This window comes from Triticum urartu, chromosome 6, assembly GCF_003073215.2.
Source record: "Triticum urartu cultivar G1812 chromosome 6, Tu2.1, whole genome shotgun sequence".
NCBI lineage: Eukaryota > Viridiplantae > Streptophyta > Magnoliopsida > Poales > Poaceae > Triticum > Triticum urartu.
In genome coordinates, this window is record NC_053027.1 from 444561973 (window position 1) to 444584466 (window position 22494).

The 22494-nt window shown below is 46.1% G+C and overlaps 1 protein-coding gene across 1 annotated transcript; it reads right to left on the bottom strand.

Annotated features, from left to right (window-relative positions):
• Nucleotides 1-2581: 2581 nt before the first annotated feature.
• Nucleotides 2582-4012, bottom strand: LOC125516842 (vegetative cell wall protein gp1-like). The gene is made up of 2 exons (XM_048682138.1): nt 3478-4012; nt 2582-3412 (listed from the first exon to the last, which is right to left on the bottom strand). The coding sequence occupies exons 1-2, from the start codon at nt 4010-4012 to the stop codon at nt 3243-3245; spliced, it is 705 nt and encodes a 234-aa protein (XP_048538095.1). The 3' UTR covers nt 2582-3242.
• Nucleotides 4013-22494: the final 18482 nt, after the last annotated feature.

Below are 22494 nucleotides of genomic sequence, written 5' to 3' on the forward strand. Positions count from 1 at the left end.
GGGTTAGCTGGGGAGTGGGCCTTGGGAGGCCGGCCCAATGGAGAGGAAAACGGCTAGGGGCCTGCTGGGCTGCTCTCTCTCCTACTCTTTTCCTCATTTCCTTTTATTTGCCAAAATAGCAAATAGCAAAGGCACAAATAAGAGAAATAAAAGGTTGGAGAAGTAATTTGGGCACTGGGATAATTTTTCCGGACTCGCAAAAATGAGCTTGGGCCAAGAAAATAGAAGTGAGCGTGTGCGTGAAGATTGGATTTGAACTCGTTTGAATTTAAATCCAAAAGAGTTTGAATAATAAGTGGGCATTCGGTAGGTCCAAATATATTGAGAATTTAGGAGGAGCCTCGAAAAATGGGAAAAGAATTGTTGGCAAAGTTTGGAGGTGCAACTTGAAGCATAAGAGGCATGGAATTAAATTGCAAGTGTGTTATGGTGATTCCAAAGTTAATGGAATATTACTTATAGCTCCCTAATAATAGTGGGAGGATATATGTTATAAAGAGACATCACCATGTGAGTTCCCTCGATTTAAATGGATCAAAGATCCATGCCATTTATTTAGTTGAGTTGCAAAAGATTTATGAGATGATGGCATGATGCAATGCAACACGCAAGCAAATGACAAGGCAACGACGGCGAATAACTGGACGACAACTGGCACATCGGTCTCGGGGCGTTACACTGCAGCAAGCACTAGCATATATAGTGGCTAACTTACGCAAATGAGAGCGAGAAGAGAAGCAAGGCACGGTCGATAAGCTATCATTATCAGGAAGTGATCCTAAACTACTTACGTTCAAGCATAACACGAAACCGTGTTCTCTTCCCGGACTCCGCCGAAAAGAGACCGTCACGGCTACACACGCTGTTGATTCATTATAATTAAGTTAAGTGTCAGGGTTTCTACAACCGGACATTAACAAATTCCCATCTGCCCATAACCGCGGGCACGGCTTTCGGAAGTTCAAAACCCTGCAAGGGTGTCCCAACTTTTCCCATCACAAGATCTCACGGTCAACGAAGGATATTCTTTCTCCCAGGAAGACCCGATCAGACTCGGAATCCCGGTTACAAGACATTTCGACAATGGTAAAACAAGACCAGCAAAGCCGCCCGGATGTGCCGACAAATCCCGATAGGAGCTGCACATATCTCGTTCTCAGGGCACACCGGATGAGCCAGACGTCGGGTTGGCATAGACCCTGGTTGCCCATGGGGCGCCGGACACCGCTCAGGTTGGACCAACACTTAGAGAAGCACTGGCCCCGGGGGGGGGGGGGGGGTTAAAATAAAGATGACCCTCGGGCTCCGGAAACCCAAGGGAAAAAGGCTAGGTTGTTAGTGCAAAAGTAAAACCAAGGTTTGGCCTTGCTGGAGTTGGTTTATTCAAGGCGAACTGTCAAGGGGTTCCCATTATAACCCAACCGTGTAAGGAACGCAAAATCAAGGAACATAACACCGAGATGACGAAACTAGGGCGGCAAGAGTGGAACAAAACACCAGGCATAAGGCCGAGCCTTCCACCCTTTTACCAAGTATATAGATGCATTGATTAAATAAGAGATATTGTGATATCCCAACAATAACCAGGTTCCAACATGGAACAAACTCCAGCTTTGCCTACAACTAACAATGCTATAAGAGGGGCTAAGCAAAAGTGGTAACATAGCCAAACAACGGTTTGCTAGGAAAGGTGGGTTAGAGGCTTGACATGGCAATATGGGAGGCATGATATAGCAGGTGGTAGGTATCGCGGCATAGCAAAAGAGCGAGCAACTAGCAAGCAAAGATAGAAGTGATTTCGAGGGTATGGTCATCTTGCCTGAGATCCCGCAAGGAAGAAGAACGAGTCCATGAAGAAGACAAACGGACGTAGCCGAACGGATCCTCACAACTCCGGAATGAAACCGAAGCTAACGATAGAGGCAACCCAGAAAGAAGCAAGCAACATAGTAAACAATCATCACATAAGCATGGCACGATGCGCAAACAAGTATGATGCATGTCTGGTTTAAATATGCATGGCATGGCAAAGTGCACAAGCAATCCTACAAATTAAGTGGAGCTCAAGGTGCAACGAGTTTCATATTGACGAAACACCACGTGGCTTATTTAGTTCTCTCTCGTTTAGGTACCCATCAATATTAAATGTTGTTAAACATGGAAAAAGGTGGAGCATAGTAAAACTACCTATCTAGGCAAGTTTACATGAGGCTGGAACAACAAGCAACAATTCCGGTAAAACCTCATATGCATTTATCAATTTGGTGCAACAACAATTTAAACATTCTTGAAGTTGTTATCATGATGCGGATGACATGTGCAAGTTTATGCAATTTTATGAAAAAGTTGACATGAGCATTATTAAGCATTTGTTACCGTGGTGGAAAGAAAGGGTGCCACAGCGACGATAACAAAACGGTGCCACGGCAACATTCCGGTTCCGGTAACTCGATTGAGATGCCGGTGAAAAAGATGGGGCGTGAGCGAGTTGAGAAAGATGGTGGGGTCCTCCCGACTACCGGGTTCCCACGGGTTAGTGGCATGGAAACGAGTGACAATACGGACATGGTGCAGACAAAGGGGGCATCTTATCCAACATGCATTCATTCGTTCACGGGCGTCGTCTCGGGGTTATACCTTTGAGGTGAGACTTTTTGAAACGGATCAAGTTCGTAGCGGAAGTAGACGTTCTTGCCATGTTCGTAGTGGTAGTAGTTGTACTCATGCCGTAGTGGAAGTAGTGGTTCACGTAGATGGTAGTGGCACATAGCAATCGTGGACGAACTTGGAGGGTCATCGTTAGTCGTTCATCGGTCTTCGGTGATGGTTGTGGTACACGTTCTGTAGAAGTACGGGCGGCAGTAGTGGTACATGTCTATCGTTGCATGGGTTTCCGTAGATGTTCAGGGTCACGGCGAGGAACTTGATGCATCATTGAACTTGGCGTCTGAGGAATCCCGCGTAGCCGTACACGAGTCGTAGTCGAACTTGACGGTTCCGTTACATGGTTCTTTGGAGACGATAATGGTGGACGGGTCTTTTGGACCTGATAGTCGTACACACATCCGAAGAGGAACTCGGCGTTCCGATGCGGTGTAGGGGTACATGCCGATGGTCGTCGTGGTACTTGGCGTTTCGTTCAGCACTCGTTCGAGCATTCGTGTGATCCTGTCGGTGGTGTACTTGGCGATTTCCAAGGCGACCTTGACGCATCCGTTCATAGAGGTACTTGGCGGTTTCGTTCAGTCGGTCTTGCCGGTCTCGGTAATGTAGTTGTACAATAGCATCATCGAACTTGTCGAACCCAAACTCTTGGAGGACTGTCGTGGTACTTGGTGTTTTGTGTAACTGGTGTCCTTTCGATCTTGAGAGAGAAGAAACAGCACGCCCACAGCGCCCGGTGGGGATGGTCCTGCAGCAACAGGAGGTCAATGGCGGAGCAGCAGCAAGACGAAGAGCTCGGCGGCCTGGACTCACCGGTCGGAGTGACGACGGGGTCATTGGGTGGCGCGGGGACGAAGTAGTAGGAGAGACGGAGCAGAGGAACGAAGTCACCGGCGGCGGATCCAATCGGGAACAGGCACCGGTGGCAGGAATCTCGTGGGCAGCCACGACGAGGTCGCTGGCAGGGCAGGGCGACGACTCTTGGAGGTAGGGATGGCGCGATGGAGAGGGTGTCGCGGCTGGAGGGGAGGCACGTCCTCGCCGGAGTCAACAGGGCAGCGATGCCATGGAGGTTCGGGCACGGCTGCGGGAGGAGGACGAGGGGACCAAGCGGGACTCCTCCTGGTGTGTGTGGGTGGCGGCGGCCTGGAGGGATCGAGAAGATGAGAGCGAGAGGAAGATGGGATCGGGCAGGGATCGAGGGAGATGGTGAGGAGGCGCTGGTGAAGGGAGGAAGGGAGCGAGGGGGTTCGGGAAGACTGGTGGCGGCGCTCGAGGAAGATGGGATCGGGAGGATGAGAGGGAGAGGGATCGAGAGGAGAGGGAGGTTGGCTGGGCCTCGGGCCATCTAGGGTTAGCGCTGGTTGGGCTGCGAGAAGCCTTGGGCCAAATGGGCCGCAGGAGGCCCAAGTGGCCAGGCTGGGCTCTCTCCCTCCCTCTTCTTAATTACTTCTTTATTTCCTGATTTAACAAATAAACTGAGAAATAAGAAATGAAGAGAGAGATAGGAGAAGAATTTGTGTAGGGCGCCAATTTTCTTAGACTCGTAAAAAGGAGCTTGATCCAAGAAAAATACATTTGGCACCGTTTGGAAGGATTGCATTCGAACACATTTGAATGTGATTCAAATGAGTTTGAATTAGGAAAACATTTTTGGAGAGTCCAAAAATGTTCGGAATTTTTGTGGAGAACGGGAAAGCGGTGAATGAAATTATTGGCAAAGTTTGGGGACCAAACTTGAAGTATAAAATACATGGAATTACTTTGCAAGTGTGTTATAATATTTATTATAGTTCCCTAAATATCGGGAGGGTATGTTTTAAAGAGAAACCACCATGTGAGTTCCTTCAATTTAAATGGATCGAAGACCCATACGATTTGATTGTTGAGAAAAAAATGTCATGATGACATGATGCAATGCAAAAGATGAAAAGAAGAAAGCAACGAACCAAACAAATCACACGAAGAAATCTCGGAAAACAAGAAAGGCAACTGAAGCTCCGGTCTTGGGGCGTCACATATTTGCTGTGGCCATAAGCCGGCGCTTGAAGCGCTCCTGCTCGACGGGATCCTCAGGCACGATAAATTCTTCGTCACCGAGGATCACCTCATCTTCGGAGAGAGGTATGTAATTGTCCTCCTCCGATTCTCCATCTGCTGCCTGCTCTGGAGGGCTAGCTTGTTCACTCTCCCGCTCTACATCGTGCTGGAGGGGATTGTGGTTGTCTTCGGCACTATCCAGAGTGTTATTATCTCTTGTGCCGGTATCACTACTTTTGCTATGGCGGGACTTAGAGCGGCGCCGCTGATGTCAGCGCTTGGGTTGCTTCTTGGAGGGGCCATCCTCCGCTGTCTCGTCGCCATTGCCTTCTTTGGGGGTGTCCACCATGTATATATCATATGATGAGGTGGCGGTCCAGCGCCCTGTGGGCGGTGGTTCTTGTTCGTCTCCTGCATCGTCGTCCATACCGTTGATGTCCTCAGAGTCGAAGTCAAGCATGTCGGTTAGATCGTCGACAATGGCTACTAAGTGGGTGGTGGGTGGGCAGCGAATTTCTTCGTCGTCCGCATCCCATTCTAGCCGGACATAGTTCAGCCAAGGTTCTCCTGACAAGGAGAGAGACCTTAATTAATTTAGCACATCGCCGAAAGGCGACTGCTGAACGATATCCGCGGAGGTGAACTCCATGATCGGCGCCCAATCAGATTCGATAGGCACGGATGCATGCGGTTCGGAGTCCGTGGCCGGAGACGAATCTAGTGGTTCGGCACCATGGCTCTCGTAAGGGGTGAAGTCAGTATCCGGCTCCATCACCACTAAGAGTGCGGCCTCCATGTAGGGGTCTATCCCTCCATCCTCGGATGGCGCAATTTGCTCCAGATTGAATGCCGGAGTAGTTGCAGATGCGATATCCCGAACACTGTCCGACGGCAGAGTTACGTCATGCTCATCGTGATTGTGCGGCGCACCTGACATGGGCTCGAATCCGTCAAAGAGTAAGTCTCCGCGGATGTCGGCAGTGTAGTTTAAGTTTCCGAACCTGACCTGATGGCCAGGGGCGTAGCTCTCGATCTGCTCTAGACGGCCAAGCGAATTGGCCCGCAGTGCGAAGCCGCCGAATACGAAGATCTGTCCAGGGAGGAAAACCTCACCCTGGACCACATCGTTACCGATGATTGAAGGGGCCCTCGAGCCTTACGGCGACGGAACAGTGGAACTCTCAATGAAAGCACCAATGTCGGTGTTAAAACCGGCGAATCTCGGGTAGGGGGTCCCGAACTGTGTGTCTAAGGCGGATGGTAACAGGAGGCAGGGGACACGATGTTTACCCAGGTTCGGGCCCTCTCGATGGAGGTAATACCCTACGTCCTGCTTGATTGATCTTGATGATATGAGTATTACAATAGTTGATCTACCATGAGATCATAGAGGCTAAACCCTAGAAGCTACAATATGGTATGATTGTTTGTCGTCCTATGGACTAAACCCTCTGGTTTATATAGACACCGGAGGGGGCTAGGGTTACACAGAGTCGGTTACAAGGGAGGAGATCTACATATCCGTATTGCCAAGCTTGCCTTCCACGCCAAGGAAAGTCCCATCTGGACACAGGACGAAGTCTTCAATCTTGTATCTTCATAGTCCAACAGTCCAACCAAAGGATATAGTCCGGCTGTCCGGAGACCCCCTAATCCAGGACTCCCTCAATACTGCTCAGGTTTCCAATAAGAACCATCTGCATTCAGCATTCTTTCAAAAGCAATACCCTCTTTCCTAGGGTTCCTGTTAAGAATCTGCTTCTTGAGCACATCACAAATAGTTTGGTGTCCTTTAAGACTTTTGTACATGCCTGTGACGTACAATTCCTTCAGACATGCATTTTTGTCAGTGACACTTGTGGTTTCCTCAGATGAGGGAATTGAAACCACATAGACAGTTGAAGATATAGAAGCAATTGAAGCATTTGAACATTCACCTGAAGAATTTGCATTATCACGTTCAAGGCATTTTAAGCATGGACCAACAAATTCTTCTTGAGAAGCGCTGATCTGTTGAGCGAGCAAAGAATCCTGTCTTTTTGAAGATCATCATGAGATGCTCTCAGCTTCTCGAGCTCTTGCTTCCTTTGAAGAAATTCATAGGACAACTTGTCATCTGCAGCTGAGAGGGCCACATGACGACTTTCAAGTTTGTCACATTTTGACTGTAGACGTTCAAGGTCTTCAGTCAGAATTTGAGAACGTTCCATTTCATCGTTTAACAAATCATCACTTTTATCTAATGACTTGTGAATCCTTTCTAGAGCAGTTTATCGTTTAGCAACAATTTTAGCAAGTTTGGAGTAGCTAGGAGTCATATTTTCATCAGATTCACCTTCACTTGAAGAAGATGAAGGCTGTTTGTGTACCTTGACGCCTTTGGCCATGAGGCACACGATGCAGAAGATGATGAGTCTTGAGCGAAAGTCATTGTCTTGAGAGACTCCATGAACTCGAGGAAACAGGGATCCTGACATGTGCGGTGCCCTTCATAGACGTCAGAGATCCTGTCGCAAATGAGCTTTGCGTTGGCGAGATGCATGATGAGCCTGAACTCTTTTCTGGATAGGCTAGAGCAGATGATAGCCCTTGCTCGCATATCCAACTGATTTTAATTGTGAATATCCTCAGCGTTAACCATCTTGCAAAGGTCGGTCAATCCTATCTTAGTGACGGTCCACAGCTCATTGTTCATGGATAGGAGATGTTTCCTCATCAAAGCCTTCCACTTGGCATAGTCATGACCATCAAAGATGGGACATGCAACGGACACCTTCTTCATACCTGTGGTCTACATAACTAAAACTCTAGGTGGTTAAACGGAAATCACACAGAACAAGGGACTACCTTGCTCTGATACTAATTGAAAGCACGAGTTTACTCCCAGAGGGGGGTGAATGGGAGATTTTTAGAAATTCGTCAAACTCTAAAGAATTTGACGAAGATCAGAGTGAATAAAATAGAAACACAAGGGAAACTAAGTCGTCACAGAATCAGAGTACATGCAATCAGGATACGTAAGAGTGAAGAACATGCAATCATACATTCATACATGCATGAAGAAAATGAACTTAGGAAATGAAAGATGGCTTCATGAAATTCTTCAGTTCAAATTCTTCAGAGCACATATCACAAATTCTTTAGGAGTGGAATAAAGTAAGGGAGGGTTGAGAAATTTGAAACCAGGTTGGCTCGATGAAGACAATGGAATTTGGTAGAACAGTTCTAGTTGCTGCATCAAAATTACGTCTGGTTGAGGTGTCTGAGTCGCAACTCAGAGGACACACTGTCCTCATCGTATTCCTCTTGAGCTAAGGTCACTTATTACTCGCCCACGCACTCATGGTAAGTCTTTAAGGTAGACTTCCAAAACCTTCACAGACTTGTTCACCGGCACACCATAATGACTCTTAGTTTACTCAGAACTTGACGCCTAACCGTCTAGAAGAATGACAGTCTTTAAAGGTAATAGGCGTTGGATCACACGGATCAATCTCTTCAGTGATACTCAATCACTTTGGCTCGAGGTTTTTCCTCACTTAGGATTCTCTCAAAATTGTTGGAGGATGGGTTGCTCTCTTATGACAAGCATCAAGTTCTCTCGGAGCAGCCAACCAGCTAGTAGTTGTGGGGGCTGTTATTTATATCCAGGGGAAACCCAACATGGAATGTCATAACTGCCATTCTCTTATCAGACCATTGTCAGGATAAGGATTCACTCGACAGCTGGCACATGACGCAACAATGGTCAGAATTTGAACTCTTAAATTCATCGGGGCACTCAATATCCTCACTTTTAGGCAGAATGCACTAGAGAACTCCTAACTCCTCAGTGTGACCAAATTCTTTAGCGACCAGATGAACCTCGTCACTGTCGCTAGCAAATGCGTCAGCTGTACTGGAGATTTCCAAAGGCTTCACTCAAAGTGGCTTTTGTTTATGGGTTTGAATAGGTTTGAGCATCACTTTGGAAATGTGAAATATGTTTCACCTAGACCCTCTTTAACAATACAGTTTTTCTATGACTCAAAGAAGAAGAAAAGAAACTATGAAAACAAAGTCTTCAAGCTTCAAAGTCTTCACATCAATTTCTTCAAAGGTCGTACCAATTTCATCACCAAATTCTTCACTTTAAGAAATATATTTGTAGGAATTGTTTTCCATGTGTTAAACCAAATCTTCTGGGACTCTGTCTCCTGTGTATACTCACAAACTCATTAGTTCCTCAACCTATTTGTCTTTAATACTCCAAAACCACCAAGGGGGCACTTGATGCACTTATAAGACCTTTTTTGGCACTGTTGCCGGGAGCATAGCTTTATTTGTTGAGTCACTTGGGATTTATATCTATCGATCACTATGAAGAATCTGAAAGATACCAGAACCAAGATCGTTCCCTCTAAGACAGGGGGAGGTAAGGAACTGCCATCTAGCTCTGCACTTGATTCACCTTCTGTTTTGAGTAGGCTTGCGACACCACCACCTGCTATTAATTCTGTTATGTTGCAAGTAATTGATCATGCTACGTCTGCTATGAATGGTGTTATTGATGATGCTAGTACTCTGCTTGATGATATTGTGTCACCAGGTGAATTTCTTGATGAACAACTTGCTAAAGCTAAAGAATTTGAGAATGCTGAAATTAATGAAATTGTTGAAACAGATGATGCACCTAGTAGACCTAGCTCTGCTAGAATTGAATTGCATAAGGTAACTAAAGGTTATGTTATGGATTGGGAGATAGCTAGAGAATTTCTTGCTTGTAGCGATAGGGAAGATGTTAATCAACTACTATGTAAGTTGAAAGAAAAATATGTGAATGCTAGAATGAAATATGATCCTAAGTTTGCTACTTAACCTATCATTGTGACCAATAAGGATTATGAATTCTTTGTCGATCCTGAGTTAATTACTTTGGTTGAATCTGATCCTTTTCACGGCTATGAAAATGAAACTGTTGTGGGACACCTTACTAAATTAAATGATATATCCACCCTTTTTGCTCATGAGGAAAAGATCTGCTACTACTATATTCTTAAATTGTTTCCTTTCTTGTTAAAGGGTGATGCTAAGATATGGTTTAATACTCTTGCTCCTGGTTGTGTGCGTAGTCCCCAGGATATGATATATTACTTCTCTGGAAAATATTTTCCTGCTCATAAGAAATAAGCTACATTACAAGAATTATTTAACTTTGTGCAAATTGAAGAAGAGAATCTCCCTCAAGCTTGGGGGGGCTTCTTCAGTTACTTAATGCTTTGCCCGATCATCCTCTTAATATGAAATACTTGATATATTTTATAATGGACTAACGGATGCTTCTAGGGACTACCTAGATAGTTGTGTTGGTTGTGTTTTTAGGGCAGGTTGAAGAACTATTGAACAATATATTGAGAAATGATAATGATTGGACACTTCCTGAACCACCAGCTAAACCCACTCTAAAGAAGAGAGGTATTCTATTCCTCAGTCCTGAAGATATGCAAGAGGCAAAGAAATCTATGAACAAAAAAGGTATTAAAGCAGAAGATGTTAAGAATTTACCACCTATTGAAGAAATACATGGACTTGATACCCCGACATAGGTAGTAGAGGTAAATTCTCTTATGATATTTGATAAAGGTGATATTCCTTATAATAAATTTGCTAGTCAATGCTTGGATGAATTTGATAATTACATTGTTAAGCAAGACCAATTTAATGCATATGTTATGAAACAATTGAAGCGCAATGCTTTCATGATTGATCGTTTGAGTGAGTTGATGTTTAGAATTGCTAATGATGTTAAAGGTCTAGGAAAGCATGCTTCCATGGTTCAAACCTAGTTAGGACAAGTTGCTAAGTCTCAAAATGAATGACTTAATGAGATGAGTAGTAATATGAAAGATCATGATGTTAGAGTAACGAGTAGAGGAGGGAGATTGACTTAGGAACCTCTGTATCCTGAAGGTCATCCTAAAAGAATTGAGAAAGATTCCCGGAGAATTAATATTAATGTACCCAGTCCATCTAAGAAGAAAAGGAAAAAGAAAAATGATAGGACTTTGCATGCTTCTAGTGAACCTGAGGTAGGAAAACCTTCTGGGAATAGTAATGATGTTTCTATTTCTGGCTGAGACACAATCTGGTAATGAACATTCACCTAGTGACAATGATAAATATAATGATGATGTTCATGTAGATTCTCAACCAGACAATGATAAAGAACCTGATAATGATGTTGAAATAGAACATGCCGTTGATCTTGATAACCCACCTCCTAAAAATAAGAGATGTGATAAAAGAGATTTCGTTGCTAGAAAACACGGTAAGGAAAGAGAACCATGGGTTCAGAAATCCATGCCTTTCCCAACTAAATCATCTAAGAATAAGGATGGAGAAGAATTTGAACGCTTTGCTAAAATGCTTAGGCTAGTCTTTTTGCATACTTGTTTAACTGATATTTTAAAGATGGTGCCATATGCAAAATATATGAAAGATATTTCACTAATAAAAGAAAGATACCTGAAGCCCAAATTTCCACTATGCTTGCAAATTATTCTTTTAAGGATGGAATACCTAAGAAACTAGGAGATCTAGGAATACCCACTATAACATGCTCCATTAAACAAAATTATGTCAAAACTGCTCGATGTGACTTAGGAGCCGGTGTTAGTGTTATGCATTTCTCTTTATATAGAAGACTTGATTTGAATAAACTCACACCTACTAAAATATCTTTGCATATGGCTGACAAATCTCCTGCTATACCTATTGGAATTTGTGAGGATGTGCCTGTTGTAGTTGCAAATGTTACTATCTTAACAGACTTTGTTATACTTGATATGTCCGAGGATGACAATATGTCAATTATCCTTGGTAGACACTTTTTGAATACTGCAAGGGCTATTATTGGTTGCAACAAAAGCAAGGTCACTTTTCATATTAATGGTAGTGAGCATATGGTACACTTTTTGAAGAAACAATTTCAAGTGAATGGTATCAATGTTATTGAAAAATCTCCGACAATTACTATTGGAAGTTTTCAACTCCCTATTCCTTCCATCAAAAAGGAATATGAAACTATTACTATAGGGGAGATGCATATCCCTGTTGAGGTAACTTAGTGTTATACGAAGATTCTTCGGTTTCATGTCATTCGAAAATGGTTTGTTAATAAGACTTGATCAACCTTATTAATGGATTCTTTTTTATGGGCATGTGATCAATGAATTTAGAAAGCACAACCTACTGTACCCACTATTTATAAACTCTCTCCTATTTAAAGTTAATAAAGTAGAAATGCCATGATTATCGTGTCTTCTGAATTTTTTGTGCAATAAAAAATAATCTGAAAATAAAAGTTCTTGGAATGCCCTAAAAATTTAGTATGATTTTATGTAGAATATTTTAAAAATTAGGCATAGAACACACCCTAGGGGGGTGCACCTGTGAGACACAAGCTCATAGGGTGTGCCTAGTGGGCTTGTGGATCCCATAGGGACCCACCCACTTAGCCCAGCCACCTACTCCCTTCTTCCTCTAGAAAAATTCACTAGTTTGCTCAAACCCGTGTTCTTGCTCCTTTGACTGCAATTTTCGATCTCCTTGCTCAGAACTCTATTTCCGAAACTGTTTTGGGAGATTTTTCTTCGGTATGTGACTCCTCCAATGGTCCAATTAGTTTTTGTTCTAGTGATTTATACATAGTAATTTTTTCCTGTTGTGGTGACTCCTCCAATTTTGGGACAATTGCATTTTTACCCCTAGTTGGTTCCTACCCACGGGTTTTGCCCTTACTTTTCGAGCTTGCTTAGTTTTGCCCTTACTTTTTCTGTCGAGGACCCTCGAATGCCCTTTGACCGTTTGACCAAAACTTTGAAAATTCATAACTAATTCATATGAACTAAAAAAATGCAAATAAGATATCAAAATGTTCAGATAAACATTACCTTTATGTGCATATCATTTGCATTCAGGACAAAAGCACCCTTTAAACTACCTGAGGTAATTAATGTTATTAACATTATTAAAAATAAAAAGGTATAAACAATATTTTTTTCATGAATAAAAATTACATGCAAATGTAGGTGATGTTTTCTAAACATCCTGATATCTTATTTGCATTTTTTTGAGTTCGTATCAACTTGTTATGCAGTTTCCAAATATTGGTCAAAGTCATTAGAATATTCTTAACAAGATGATACGAACTCAGAAAAATGCAAATAAGATATCTGGATGTTCAGAAAACATCACCTACATTTGCATGTAATTTTTATTCATGAAAAAAATATTGTTTATACCTTTTTATTTTTAATAATGTTAATAACATTAATTACCTCAGGCAGTTTAAAGGATGCTTTTGTCCTAAATGCAAATGATATGCACATAAAGGTAATGTTTATCTGAACATTTTGATATCTTATTTGCATTTTTCTGAGTTCATATGAATTAGTTATGAATTTTCAAAGTTTTGGTCAAACGGTCAAAGGGCATTCAAGGGACCTCGACACAAAAAGTAAGGGCAAAACTGAGCAAGCTCAAAAAGTAAGGGCAAAACCAATGGGTAGGAACCAACTAGGGGTAAAAATGCATTTGTCCCAAATTTATATGGTCCAAAGTAGTTTTGATGCATGATATAGCCTCTAGATACTTAAGGGAGTAGTTGTTATCAATTTTGCTGAGTTTGGTTCACTTTTATTTTGAGTCACTAAAATTTCAAGAATTTCCAGAAAAAGAAAATGCTCAAGTGGGGGTTAAGAGGATCTTCGAGCCGGAATCCTGTGGAGGCTCCGAAGCCCAAATATCACCTTCCTCGTGCAACTGAAGTGCGACCGTGCAATGGCCGTGCACCACTTTCTTGAGGGATGCGGGAATTCATGATGACTTTTATCATTTGGCGAACAATGTCGGTATCCTTCCCTTCCTCGAAGATAAGTGCGACCGGTACCTTCTCCTCATGAATACCTTTGTGCAAAGTTTTCGTTTCCACTATAGGACAAAACCACCTACTATTACGCTCAACTTATATGATGTTCCTAGAGAGATGACACTTGATGAGTTTTGTGAGGCTTGTTTGATTCTAGTCGAGGGCAGCCCTATAGAGCCACACCCCCGTGACGTTGTGTTTTTTTAATCTGAAGTTACTATGGGGGAGACAAGAGGAGTTTCTGAGGCTAGAGTTGCTAGTTTGCATTTTTCCTATTTTATGCTATTACTCATTATTTCCCGGGAGGTTTTTGACTGGACAGTGGGAGAGTGGTTCACTCAGCTCACCTGACCTTGTTATTCCGCGCCATATTCTTTACAGATTTTGCTAGCATGGTTGGACATGATTTTATTAACAGTGGTGAGCCGCGGTTTTGCTATAACTTTGTTATTAGTCAGGGTACTTGTGAGACTATTACCATGTCTGCACCTTTTTTCTTCGATCTTTCTTTAGTCAGGTACACTATTATGTCCGCTGACATTTATGATTATTGGGGCTTGGTGCCACCCCAAGTGGTCGAGCCAGAGCCAACACCTAATCCCGAGGCGGCCGCAGAGCCTATTTACCAGTGGGATCCACAGGATCCCTTTATCAATGGAACCCCGATGAGCCTCAGTACTATCCTGGAGAGGGATACTTCAACTCGTGGCTGTAGACCAACTTAGGCCAAAAGCCTAAGCTTGGGGGAGTACGTATTTCTCACCGACATTACATTCATGTTCCCACATTTCATTCCAGCTGTTGGTGTTCATCCTTTTTCATTGTCTATCCATGTTAGTTTATTTTCTACTTTCTTCTTTTCTTTTGAAAAACTTTGAAAATCCAAAAATATTTCTCGCTTCTTTTTGGTTTTTCTTTATTGCTTAGTAGATTGTACTATTAAAAAGAAAACCCAAAAAGATTTCTCGTTCTTCTTATTACTTGTTGGGAGCTTTCCCGTGTAAATAGTTTTTCTCATTTTTGTTTTCTTTCCTTCATTAATTTTCTTTCTTCAGAAAAAAAACTCCAAAAATATTTTAGTGTGTTTCTTTGAAATTCTTTTCTTTTCTTTGACTGGTCGTAAGGAGAAGACCACGATGAAATTATTGAGTGGCTCTTATATGCATTACTGTTGATCTAACAAGGAGCCCATATTACCTTGTCTTCTCCTTTGAATAAAATGTTTGCAGGTCTCAGCTTAGTCCACGACACACTTGCACTATTATTGTTTTCATATCATTCGGTCATGCAAGTGAAAGGCAATAATGACGATTATTTGATGAAGTGATTCAGGTGAGGAAAAGTTGGTATGAACTCCTCTTGTTTTTGTTTTTGTAAATATGTTTACCTCATCGTTCTTGATTCAGTTTATTATGAGTAAACATGTTTGTGATGACAATTAGAGATTATAGTTGCTCATGCCATGCTTAAATAGCTAGGAGTGGATAATGATTTATCTTGAGTGTCAACATGCCTTAAAATAGTTATGATGTAGTATGTTAGTATGGTATCTCCCTCTGAATGATTCAATCAAGTGGCTTGACCTGGCACATGTTCACGGATGTAGTTGATTCAAAACCAACATAGCCTCCCCGATATTTATGTTCATGGTGTTTGATATCTTACTCATGCTCGTATTCAATGTTAATTATTCTCAATGCATGTTTATGACCATTTTTGCTCTCTAGTTGGTCGCTTCTCAATCTATTTGCTAGCCTTTGCTTGTACTAAGCGGGAATACTGCTTATGCATCCAAACCCTTAAACCCAAAAGTTGTTCAAGATGAGTCCACTATATCTACCTATATGGCGGTATTACTCTGTCGTTCCAAGTAAATTTGCATGTGCCACCTCTAAACATTCAAATAAGCATATGTTTTGTGTGCCCGTACCGCTCATGGAGCGACAGGGAGCGGTTAGTATATTCCATGCTAAGCGGATTATTCTCATGATGAGTGTTTATTCACTTGTCCTTGCACGAGAGGGGCTGTTATTTGGGATGCCCGGTCCCATGATCAAATTGTAAAATAATGAAACAAACTCCCCCGGAAAGTTGTTGGTATGGAGGGCACCCGAGGATTCGGTTAGCCATGGCTTGTGTTTGTTGGCTAGGGGGGGTAAACTTTACCTTTCCTCTTGGGAACCGCTACTAATGTGTTTAGCATGGAAGATATTGAAAAATCTCGGCCGTGACGTTGATAGGAAAGGCATACCTCCCAAAATTATATTCACATATGTTTTAAGCTTTGAGCTCTGGCACCTCTGCAAATCCCTGCTTCCCTCTGCGAAGGGCCTATCCATTTACTTTTTATGTTATTTTACTTTTATTGGTGAGTCATCACCCTCTCATTCTAGCACCAGTTGGAGAGCACTATTGTCATTCTTATGCATTGAGTATAGTTAATGTTGAGTGTGACATGACTGGATCTCTTTTACCATGAATTACAATGTTTAGTCATTGCTTGAACTTCAAAGGTGCTATGCATTCATGTTTTGCGATCTCAGAAAGGGCTAGCGGGATACCATGTTATTGTCGGCGTCCTGGGAATGGGGGTACCCATACTTTCCTGCCTAGGGCCCACGGCGTGGCTCCACCAGCGGTCTGGTACGGCCCATCATATGTAGTTGCAACTCAAGACCCTCGCGAGGCGGGCGACACCAAGACCTCCCTGGGGCGGCCTCACTAGGCTGGCTCCTGAGGAGCGGAGATATATATGCAAGGGGCACCTCGCGAGGTTCACGTGACGTGAGCCATGAAGACCAAGGCCCAGAGGGCGCCAGCGGGCACAGTGTACCAGTTTCCTCTTTGGTGCTAAAGAGGCACGCACAGGCGAGGAATCCCGAGGCATCAGGCAAAGGTTTTCTAATCAGTGCAACAAGACCAAGGCGAGTAGGACGGCAGGACGGAGGTCACCACGGAGCCGACGGTAGCGTCACCACCAGAGTCTTTGGCAGGCGAAGACCACCTTTTGTCAGGATAGCTTGTACTAGTTGTCCCCCTTCATACTTGGCCATTGTTGGATCCCTTCCCGCCTAACATTTGGAAAGAGGGCCAAGGCCTCTATAAATAGGGCTAGCCACCACCGTAGCAAGGGACGGATCATTCAGACCATCCTCACACACACCAGCTCATCAAGCTCAAGAACACCTCTCCTCAGGAGGCAGTTCATCCCTTGTACTAGTTCATCCCTAGCCCCCGAGGCAATCCACCACCACCACACTGGAGTAGGGTATTACACCACAACGGTGGCCTGAACCAGTATAAACCTCTGAGTCTCATGTTTCTTGGGTTCGTAGAGCTAGGTCGTGGGATCGACGAGCGAGCGAACTAGAGAGGAGGAATAATTCATGCGCACCCTAGTGTTCGAACCTCAAGGGTTTGCCGGAACCCACGATCCGACATTTGGCGCGCCAGGTAGGGGTGCGCCGAAGCTTCTTCTCCGTCAATCGACCTGTCGTCGCCCGACGGCTCTGATGTCTCATGATCCATGGACCCATGCCGACCACTAGGCGGCCCGGCCCGCCCGGGCGCCGCCATCCGCGCAAGAAGACCTCAACTCCGCGCTCCAGGCGGCCAGCGCGCCGCCCAACGCCCACGAGCGCGGGCAGTGGGGGCCGGCGCCCACCGCCCTCGCGCCGCGAAGCACACACGAAGCCATGCTATCCTCAGGTTACGCTGCGGCAACGACACCGCACACCCGAAGGGAGTAAGAGAACATGCGAGCCGCGCTCATCGTGGCACGGGAGTTGCTGCGGTGTAGATTAGCGGAGAGCGGCCGTGATGCACTACTGGAGCGAGTTACTGAACTACTAGATGACGCTTGCAAAGGTACTCCGCCTTTATGCTCCTTGGCCACACCCTAGGCTATAGCGGAGGCGCGTGCGAGGCCCCGGCGAGCTCGTGCGCCCCCTGGGGCATCAGGGGGATCCGACGACACCTACACAGGCCTCACGGGCCGCCCTGCCCTGACCACGCCATCGCTAGGACGGATGAGCACTGGCGACCCGCCGCGAGGGCGCGCCGGGATGCCACACAGTGGCCACCAGGGCCAAACGCCGCGACTGGCGGCTCAAGGCGCGGGGCACCTGGGTGGCGGTTCTGACGAGGCGACCGCGGATGCCTACGTGCCCCGGAAGGTGAATCTGGAGTACCTACTAGGGGAAGGCCCCGATCCGTTCCCCGGACCAGGATGGGTGGCCGAAGGGCTTAGGGCGCGGGCCTTCCAAGAGCCGCCCGGAGGCTTCGTCGACCCCCTCAGCGATGATGACAGTGGGGTACAACTGATATCTCATGAGCAAGATTACGCTAACCCTGAACTTCAGGAGAACCAGGCTGCAGCAGCAGTTAGAGACCTCAGGGTAGTGGCCCTGCCCCCGGCAGGAGTGGTGCTCTGGGGGTTACGCGGGAGAGGCCGGGAGCCGAGCCCTCCCCCGCGCCACATGGAGCGAGGTGCTGCACGGAGGTAGGTCCACTGACGGGGGAAGCGCTGGTGAGACTCCCCCCCTCGATAGAGGGCCCGTGGTCACCGAGGGCGCCGCCAGCATCCCCTTGCCCCTTGGTCTCATCCTGGTTTCCGGACGCCCCAATGGTGGTCGGGGGTGGCACAGGGTGGGGCCCTCGCTTGGCGATATGAAGTAAGGCTCGCGCCTGTGAAGATTCACGCTCGTGACACTCTCACGTAATAATGAGTGGGGTTGTACACGCCCCGGAGTCTCCGGAGTGCCGCCCTCGGGCTTCAGGGGCTCCCGCCCACGTCCTAGTGGAAGCAGCATGCTCCGCACTGGCCGTCGACATTGTCCACCAATGACTATGCTCACAGCCAGTGAAAGCACTTAGCTCCGCGCTGGTGGGAAGACAAGAAGACTAGCTATGTGCCGGATGCGGCCATTCGCTTTCATTCCCCTTTTCTGTAGCTCGATTTGCCGCTTTTTTGATCTGAACTTGGAATCTCATTTTTGTTGTCAAGTTTGGGGGAGTCTTCTTGCTCGAGTGAGTTTCTTGCGTTTTGGTTGCCTGCTCTGTTTCGAGGCTTGCGCCTGCTGCCCCTTCCCCTGTGAGCGCCTTGCGAGCGGGGACTGGGCGTGGTATTTGCGCAACGACCATGCTCAGGCGGGCCCGGATGGTGGCAACCTCCCCCAGGACCGAGAGCACAATCGCCGCAGGGCCATTGCACGCACACCCTACCGTGGTCTGGCACTAGCTCCTCGCGAGGCCCCCTCAGGCAAACCAACAGGCTCCTCGGGAAATTTAACCGTCACGAGCCCCCGGGGGGCCCGTCTTAGGAGCAAGGCACGTCGACAACCACAAAACTAGTTCAAGGCCCGCTGGGACAACGTAAATTATAGCAGCAGAGCCTGCTGAGGGGCTCGTGCACCTACAGAAGCACATTCAGGTCTAGCCTGAAAAGAAAATATAACAATAATTTACTTACACGAGGGGATCCCCCTCCAAAACACTCTCACACCTCTAGAGGCCGTGTCCAAGTCTTTATGTGCAGGCTAAAGCGAAGGAGCACGATCTCAATTGGACATGTCACTCACGACATCGCCCGGATCGCTCTCGTACCCACTGCTGGCGCTGTCGCCGGCATCGTCTTCGCCGTCATCAAACACGCCGCCTTCGTCCGCCACGACCACCGCCACATCATTGGTGAAGGCCCTGACTAGAGCGTCCATGTTATCGTCCACCCAGCGCGCCAGGTTGTCCCGGATGGCCCCGGGCACTGGGACGATGGCTACGTCAAAGTTGAAGTGGGGATCAATGTTCCGGAGATGGCTGAAGACGTGGGAGAACGCGCGCCGGAGGAGGCCTCGGTGTAACACCCCGGATATGACCTACCAAATTTGTACTCCAACTCTTGCCGTTTCCGGCTTTAAGTTATTTTATTTTCTTAGGTTCGGGTCTTTGTATCCGTGCGTTGTTATCGTTGTCATGCATCTCATATCATGTCATCATGTGCATTGCATTTGCATACGTGTTCATCTCATGCATTCGAGCATTTTCCCCGTTGTCCGTTTTGCATTCCTGCGCTTCGTTCTCCTCCGGTGGTCATTTCTACCTTTCTTTCGTGTGTGGGGATTAAACATTTCCGGATTGGACCGAGACTTTCCAAGCGGCCTTGGTTTACTACCGGTAGACCGTCTGTCAAGTTTCGTATCATTTGGACTTCGTTTGATACTCCAACGGTTAACCGAGGGACCGAAAAGGCCTCGTGTGTGTTGCAGCCCAACACCCCTCCATTTTGGCCCAAAACCCACCAAAACCCTCTTCATCTTCTAGATCGTTCGATCACGATCGCGTGGCCGAAAACCGCACCTCATTTGGACTCTCCTAGCTCCCTCTATGCCTATATAAAGGTCTCTCCCCGAAAATCCGGATCCTCCCCCGTCCTAACCCTAAAAAAACGTCTCCGCGCCGGCCGGACACGTCCGTCCGGGCCGGACATCGCCGCCGCCCCAACCGGGAGCTGCCACGTGGCGCCCCCGTGACCACTTCCCCGCCGGCCCGCTCGGCCCAGCCGGGGCCCCCGAGGCCCGAAGCCGCCCGTCGCCCGGCCGCCCGAGGCGCCGCCCGACCGCGCTCGCCGGCCCCGCCGCCTCCGCCGCGAGCTCCACCACCGCACCATCGCTGCCCGGCCACTTGACGCTGGCGCCGCGCCGCCTCGCCCGTCGTCCGCCGCACCGCCGCCCTCCGACCGCCGTCCTCCGACCGACCGCCGCCTCCCCGCCTCGTCTCCGGCCAGATCCGGCCGCGGGAGTGCCGGATCCGGCGAACGCGTCCTCGCCGGCCGCCATCATCGTATTCTCCGGCGAGATCCGCCACCGCCTCGGCTTCCGTGCACCGTTGACTTTTATCTCGAGGTGGTTTTTCTTCTAAGTCCTAAAAATCCCAGATCCATATGCTCCTGTTCATCGTGTCGTAACTCTGTATCCGTAGCTCCGTTTTTGGCATATAGCATATCAAAATGTTCATCCCAGAGAGTACATCATTTCATTCCATTGCATCATTTTCATTTGAATTCATCTTGATGCCCGAAATGCTGTTAGAAGAGGGCTACTTGAGATAATTGTCAGATCTGCTACTCCATTTAGCTTTTTGTCATTTTTGCCATGATTATTGTGTGCATGATATGCCCATGAGTTCTATATATGTTTTGTTCAGGGTTTTGTCATCTTTCCAAAGGTGCAACCCATGTATTTTTGTGATGTGTGTGGTGACTAGCACAAGCTTGCTAAGTGAGGCACTTGGTAATGCTGATTTCAGGGACTTAGCATTTCCACTAAGTCCTTGCTCTGTTTATCTCATGTGTCCATATGTTCATGTTGTTTCCTAGTGATCCGTGCCTATTTTGAGGATGATCAGTAAGGATGTTTTATTTATCTTGTAGTGCTCTATCCATCCATGTCTTTGTTTGCAATTATGGAGCATCCTAGCTTGAGTCAATCGAGCTCTACTTTTGCTACTTTGTGAATCTGGGCAGATTATCAACTTGTTTGCGATTTTGCCGATGATGTTGTAGTTGGTTCGTGCATGCTATGCTATTGTTCTTGCCATGTCTAGCTTGAATTTGGTGTATTCTTGATGGGTGTATGCTTAGCTTATCATGACTTGCTCCGTATTGAGTGCATCAAGCTCGTAAACATGCCTACTTGAGATATGTTTCAGCATGTGCAAGTTTTCACCAAGTCTGGAAACTGATTATGTTTTTGCTATGTTCACATGCTTGCAATTGTATTTTCTGATCCCTTTTGGCTCAAGGTCACTAAGGGACTTTTGTTAAGCTATTTGAGTAGCTCCATGCCATGTTTTACTTTGCCATGTTCAGGTCCTGTAGCATCTAGTTTTGTTACTCCGAAGTGTGCTACCTGATCTGAAATTCCAGACAAGTGTTAATTTCACTAAGTCTGAAATCTGTTTGTCATATGCATTTTGCCATGCTTTTTTGAACCTGTTAATGGATGATTTGGCCGTAGCTCAGTGCTAGACTTTTGTTAATCATCTTGAATGCATCCCTGCCATGTATTGTGTTGTCATGTTTGGGTGCTTTAGCATGTTCATCTCATTGCATTTAGATGGCTACTTGCTGTAAATCGCAGACCGGTGTCATATTTGAATCGCTTGCCATTTCCAAACCGTAACTCCGATTCCGGCGTTCTTTATATCGTTTTCAAGCGATTTCATCTCATCTTTCCAGTGGCACACTTGGATTCCCAAGTTGAGGCCAGGTTCATGCATTCCCTGTCACATCTTGCATATGCATCCCGCATAGCATACCATCTTTGCATCATGTTGTTTGAGTTGCACGTGGTTGATTTGTGTCCTTGTTGCTTGTTTGTCTTGTTTGGATAGAGCCGGGAGACGAGTTCGCTAACGAGGAGCCCGTTGAGTTTTCTTTCGAGGATCCAGTCAACTCTGACTACTGTGTGCAGGCAAGATGATCATACCCTCGAAATCACTACTATCTTTGCTATGCTAGATTGCTCGCTCTTTTGCTTTGCCAATGCTACGATGCCTACCACTTGCTTTCAAGCCTCCCAAATTTCCATGTCAAACCTCTAACCCACCATGTCCTAGCAAACCGTTGATTGGCTATGTTACCGCTTTGCTCAGCCCTTCTTATAGCGTTGCCAGTTGCGGGTGAAGATTGGAGACCGTTCCTTGTTGGGACAATATTTACTTGTTGGGATATCATTATATTGCCATGTTATTTTAATGCATCTATACACTTGGTAAAGGGTGGAAGGCTCGGCCTCTCGCCTAGTGTTTTGTTCCACTCTTGCCGCCCTAGTTTCCGTCATATCGGTGTTATGTTCCCGGAATTTTGCGTTCCTTACGCGGTTGGG

Excerpts from the sequence above, each read along its gene's own strand:
- LOC125516842 (XM_048682138.1), bottom strand. The coding sequence starts at position 4,012 with ATGGCCCGAGGCCCAGCCAACCTCCCTCTCCTCTCGATCCCTCTCCCT. Across the intron at positions 3,413-3,477 it reads CCCCGTCGTCACTCCGACCG|GACCATCCCCACCGGGCGCT; the intron begins GTGAGTCCAGGC and ends CTGTTGCTGCAG.